At 39.2% G+C, this 5,967-nt stretch overlaps 1 protein-coding gene across 5 annotated transcripts in view; it reads left to right on the forward strand.

Annotated features, from left to right (window-relative positions):
* The first annotated feature begins 3,180 nt into the window (after positions 1-3,180).
* Positions 3,181-5,967, forward strand: part of samd11 (sterile alpha motif domain containing 11) — an 88,292-nt gene continuing 85,505 nt past the window's right edge. Inside the window, exons 1-2 of one of the 5 annotated variants that reach the window (XM_020618434.1) lie at positions 3,181-3,297; positions 5,862-5,947. In XM_020618434.1, the coding sequence (XP_020474090.1) occupies positions 5,932-5,947 (16 nt within the window). In that variant the 5' untranslated portion in view covers positions 3,181-3,297; positions 5,862-5,931. Of the gene's footprint in view, positions 3,298-3,344; positions 3,526-5,861; positions 5,948-5,967 lie in introns of those variants that run through there. The other 4 variants (XM_020618410.1, XM_020618458.1, XM_020618415.1 and 1 more) reach the window with 4 other exon arrangements.

Here is a 5,967-nt window from a genome sequence, read left to right on the forward strand (position 1 = left end):
TCAGTGTGTGAGGTTGTAGAGTTTTAGGTGTTCATGAAATGAGAGTCGAGGATGGTGTTTATAAAAGGTTTTTTTTAAAGGTACTTAACAAGGCTGCCCTCTTCAGGGAGAGCTGTAACCTCCCCAAAACATCTGCTTTCAATGTGCTTCATGATGCTGTTTGAATACAAAGTGGTGCACAGAGTCCTCTAGTGGAAATAAACATAAATTGCTCTGTCTGGAAAAGTTCATCTATTATTCAATGCAATATGCAAACAGACACGGTTTTGCCATGGCTGATGTGTGCGCCACATTAATGGCAATATAAAGTTTTTTTCCCCCCCTCAGGCTGATAAACAATGAACTATGTTAAGCTTTCTGCCTAGAGCATTTTTATTTGATTTGGCACAGTGCTCTACTGCTGCCTGCAAGTGTGATCAGATTATTAGCTGAAAACTAATTAACTCTGGCAAATACGTGATCCTCAGCACTCAGACCTCTGTTGTTGAAGAGAATTAAAGTAAAGGTTCCCTGTCATTATTAGTCTGCTTTAAATATCACATACATTTTCCTGCAAATATAACAATCTGTCTCATTGCACAGAGAGCTTTTCTATATGTATTTGGCCTGCGCGGTCTGGTTACCAGCTGTTATGGACACACACAGACTGATCTACATTTTATTGCAGTTTGCAGCTGCTCTGTACATATATGAGCTTCAACAGACAGTATGTGTAAACAGTGATAAGGCGGTGTTTGTGCAGCCTGTGTGTGTGTGTGTGTGTGTGTGTGCGTGTGTTTTGCTGGGTTTCCTAACTGTTAGCAAACATGGTGTGGTGCCATGTTCTCCCACTCAGTGCTGACAGAAACAGCTCAGGGACTGTGTGGGAGTGAAGTGTGGCAGGCTTGCTAACTGTCTTTGCTTGTAACAGTACAGTATACAATCTCTGAATCAAGAGGCTGTGTTTGTGTGTCTGGAGGTGCGCATGAATAAAAGTAGATAGTAAAAGCTGCATCTTGCATTGCCTGCTCACCCTCATTAAAGGAAGAAGAATGTCCTGGCACTACCTACACTGCAGGGAGGCAGAAATGTTTAAATAACCCACGTGGCTTGCAGTGAAACACACTAAAATTGTAAACACTTTACACTGTGAAAGAGAGATAAGAGAAGGGAGTCTGTGATGGGGGAGGAAGGGAAGATGAGACCGAGCGAGAGGCCACAGGGTGAGCGAAAGCTTATCAAGTGTAATCTCCACCAGTGTTGCTTGTCAGTCTCATCATGGCTGACCTTGTCTCGAGCGCTGCTATAAGCGTGACCCTCTGTCCTGACTTAGCTGAGCGGGCCCGTCACACTCTGTTCGTCTGTGAGCCTCTCACCCCCGCATCAGCAAACCAACCAGCTACACTGCCTCTGTGTGTGTCTCACTCACAGTGCAACAACATGAAGTGCAGCTGAAGAGAAATAGGTTACGTGGAAAAAAAAAAAGTATCTCAAAAGAAGATCATGTTGATTGTGCATTGTTCATTTATTATCAAAACAAGCCACTTGTGGTTTTTGGGCTAGAACAGTGTGAATGCACCGTCTGGGACTTTGCAGTATGTGTATGCATGGGTGAGATGTAAGATACTTGAACAGGAATAAAAACTGAAATAAACATCAAAAGGTGCATCCCTTATTTTATAACCTAAAATGGCTATTTCTGTATATAACTACACCTCCGATCGAACAAAGTTATACATAATTAAATTCACAACCCAAGCCAAAATAATAATGTTATTATTTAATCACCAGCTTAAAGGATAAATCTAGTAACGGCTCATAGCCTATTTGTTACTGTCAACAAAGACCACAGAACATTTAGCAAAGGTTACCTTAACAGGAGTTCAGAGGTTTAGTTGCTTAGTTTGGAAAGTGTATGTGGGGGTGACTCAAAATAAACCACAGTGCTTATGTTCATGTGACCCAGTGCAGCAGTGTGTTTTTGGACAACAGTGCAGGTCTATGGCACAGACAGTACTGTACGTGTTAGTGGGATATATCCTCTGTTGGTTTGGAATTTTCCATGAGATTTGTTTACAATAAGAGAAATATAAAATATCAGAAAATACATACTTTAATTGCATTGCATTCTTATAATGTGAAAAGAGAGGACATTTTAAAATAATGCATTAATATTTACATATAGCATCAACAGTCTAATTTATATTGCCCTAATTCCCTGAGTAATATGAAAGTAAATCATCAAACTATCAGCATCATTGGTTAATGCTGGTGTATTATCAGGACTTATTTGTTCTTACATTGTCCTCTAACAAGACACTTTCAAATCATGTGCACTATGTCCTTGGTTTGATTTTGACTAAAAGTGGGTGCGTATCTTGTGTATACTCTAAATAATAATCTAGAAATTAAATTCTGTAAACACAAAGACGTGTAATCACTAGCATGATCAGGAGAGATACCATAAATAGGGAGCTGGGTTCTGAAGAAGATGTAGACATGTAGGAGGCCGAACCAGGAGTTTACTGTAGATAATGTCAGTGTATAGCCAGATGATAATACTGTCCACAGCTGCAGAGCTTACTCATCTAGTGCTGAGTTGGAGCAGTCATGCAGTAATTCCAGTGCACACGAGAGATGTCTAGATCATTTATTTATAGTTGTATGTGGTTTCTGTGAGTGAACATCATAATTTTTCAGCCAGTTGTTATCTGAGATGTTTGGCAGTCCTGGTGTTGTTGCCTGTTTTCAGTAGTGGGTGACCAGGAGATGGTGCCAGTGCACTGTCTCACCTATGACAGTACTGACAGTTCACAGAAAGACAAGGAGAGGAAAAAAAGCTAACTAGGAAGATTAACAGCTAAAAGCTGTCAGTCTTTCAGCCAGTTTATTATTTATTATTTTGCTGCAGTTTAGCAACCAAAAAATGTTTAGTACAGACTCTTCAATAAAACGGTTGTGCACTTGAACAAACAAAGATAAAAATAAGTTATTTGTAACAGTTGTTTGTTAGAGTTTTTGAAGAGTCAGCATACAAAGACTGTCTACAACTGTCTATTATGTCCACAAAAGCAAACCGCTACTTTTAATAGACCCTATTCTGACATTACCACTTTTTCTTAAGACAAACCTTCAAAATTCTGATTTGCTCTTTTTAAAAAAAACAAACATATAAAGTCATACCGGAAACGAACAGCTTTAGCTTCACATTAAAAGCCCAGTACAATAGCAGAGCCCATCACCTGTCTGTAAGGATTATCAATCACAACAAAGATGGTTGCCATTTCAAATCAGTGAAGAAGCACTGAATTACACTTGGTAAGTAAATAGGTTAACCAAGACCACTCACTGTAAAATTGTTAATCATATAACTGAATGTCCACCATAAAGGAGGAGAGGCCTGAAACCTCTAAGTTTAACGTTAGCATCATTAACCTAGCTAACAGGTTTGCCTGCACACATTTGGTGCTAACTGGGGCAGAACAAGTGACATAACGTTTCAACGGAGTCCCTGCATTTGTGTAGTTAAAATATGAAACTTCTAAGGTAACGTAACAACATTATAGATAAAGTGGTAACGTTAACGTTACATAGTTCATCGTTACGATACCTGAGCCAGTATTGTATTAACCAAATTAGTTAACGTTGACTAATATCCTGCCTCTTGATGTTAACAAATAACGCTAACCTAACATAAAATGCTGCCTTTTGTATAAACGTTGTAATAACGTTCACTTTTGGGGAAAAACAACTGTGAAAATTAAGTTACATTAACATATTATGCCGAGTATTCGGTAACTTATACGTACAGTTTATCAGGTCATCGACCCAGGCACTAACTGCCACCTCCAGAGAAGTTATAATGAGATGTACACTGAGAAGGGTTTGTGGGATTTTGCCCGGTGTGTTTCCCCCTGAGGGTGGACTCATGGACGGATTATGTGACAACGGACCCCGGGGCACAGACATTTAAAAGGGTTTCCACCGGACTGAACAAGGCACAGGATAAACACAAACAACACAGTGGTGGCCATTTTTCCTCTATGTGCAGTCATGTTTTTGTTCTGTTGTTTGTAATAGTTTTGTGTGTCTTTGTAGTATTTTTGTGGATCTTTGTTATTGTTTTGCATTTGTTTGTAGTTGATTTGAGCCTTTGTTGTCATCTTGCATCTCAGTTTGGTTGTTCTGCGCCTTATTGGCTTCATTTTGTCTATCTTTGCAGTACTTTTGTACATCTTTGTGGTCATTTTGCATTTCTTCGCAGTCGTGTTTGTTTTCATCTTTGTCTTTTTCAAGTCATTTGATTTTCCAGCAAGAAATAAACAAAAACATAATAAAAATAAAACACTTCAAGCGGAGGTTTGAGAGGTTCTGGTTGAGCTTCATGGATTTTTTTGGAAGTTGTAGTTTGTGGGGCTGATGAATTATATTCAGTTATAGTCTTTGTAATATTTATTCTAGATTAGTGAACGGGTTTATTGGCCAGAGTCCTAAGGGTTCAGGTGGCCTCTAGACCCGTTCACTAATACGTTCATGGGTAGACTAAATACATCCTCCAGAATGTTCATAAAGTTCAATCGTCACCTCTCAAAAACAGTTTTTAATGACAGTGAAAATGATAGCATTCATGGAACTAAGGTGTAGAGCAGTTTGTGGGCTAATTGTAGGCCTGTGTATTAAATTACAGATGTGCCTAAACATGTTGGTACCCTTCCACTTAAAGAACAACTACAGTTTTTCTCTAACATTTTCTCTTCAGTTTTTCCTATGAAGACAATTGGCATCACTATTCTTTATTTCTGTATTTAATATAACAGTTGTGTTATTTTTAATTTTCAATGTAACATTTTAAATAATGCAAATGAAAACAGCAGTGAGAAAAATCCTGAGACCCCTAACCTAATATGTTGTAGCTCACACTATTGAGTCAGTCACAATCAGGCACTTTGTGTAGCTGCTTTCACCCTTCTCATCTGGTGGTTTGGCCCACTCATCTTGAACAAAATGCTCCAGTTCTCTCAGGTTTGATGTGTGGCTTCTCCCAGCTGTGGGTTTCTGCTCTTTCCATAGAAGACTCATAGGAGGCCACTGCAGAACGCTCCATTTTTGGTGCTTTTATTTATGTTTTGGATCATTATCCTGCTGGAGGAGCTAGGGCCTGTGACTGAGACAGCTCTCTGACACTGTACAGTGTGTTTCTCTTTAGATGCGCTGATAATCTTCTCACATTCATTGTGTTAAGACACCTGTGCCACATGCAGCAAAACAACCCCACAACATGGAGCTCACTTTGATTGAGAAAGTGACTTATGGTGCGACTGGACACTGTTGTACGTTGATCTTTGAGGTCAGCTTGTAGCTGTTTTGTTCTTTTTTTCCATCATTCGAACTATCAGTGCTATTCAGTGTGGGATCAGTTTTTCTCTTGTGGCCACGTCCAGGGAGGTTAGTTACAGTCGCATAGACCTTAAACCTCTTAATGATATTACTGTAGCAACTGTTGTCACAATAACATCATGCTGCTTGGAAATGGTCTTGGAGCCTTTACCTTGAGCATGCTTGACAGGTACTATTCTTTCTTATCTCCTCAGACAACTCTTTTCTTTTCTTTCTTTTGTCCATGTTCTGTGTGGTGCACACAATGATACCAAACAGCACAATGGGGACTTTGCTCCATTTAAATAGGCAAAATGACAGATTATACTGTAATACTAATTGAATACTCTGCTGAAAATATCACTATAATTCACTTATTTATCACCACATCTAAGGGGTGCCAGTAATTTTAGTGAGACCATTCTTTGTAAATAAGCAAGAATCTCTTTATTCTCTGGAAAAACAAAGGCATGCAGGTATGATATACAGTGTTTTCCTCTTCTCAGATCCCCTGGAAGGTTGTTCCATTGGCTCGAAGGAAAATGGCTGAAAGCGGCATCACTGGAGGTTTTTGCAATGTGTTTTGGAACAGGTAATATAGAAGAACTGGAG

The sequence above is a fragment of the Monopterus albus genome, unplaced genomic scaffold (assembly GCF_001952655.1).
Source record: "Monopterus albus unplaced genomic scaffold, M_albus_1.0 scaffold6.1, whole genome shotgun sequence".
Lineage (NCBI taxonomy): Eukaryota > Metazoa > Chordata > Actinopteri > Synbranchiformes > Synbranchidae > Monopterus > Monopterus albus.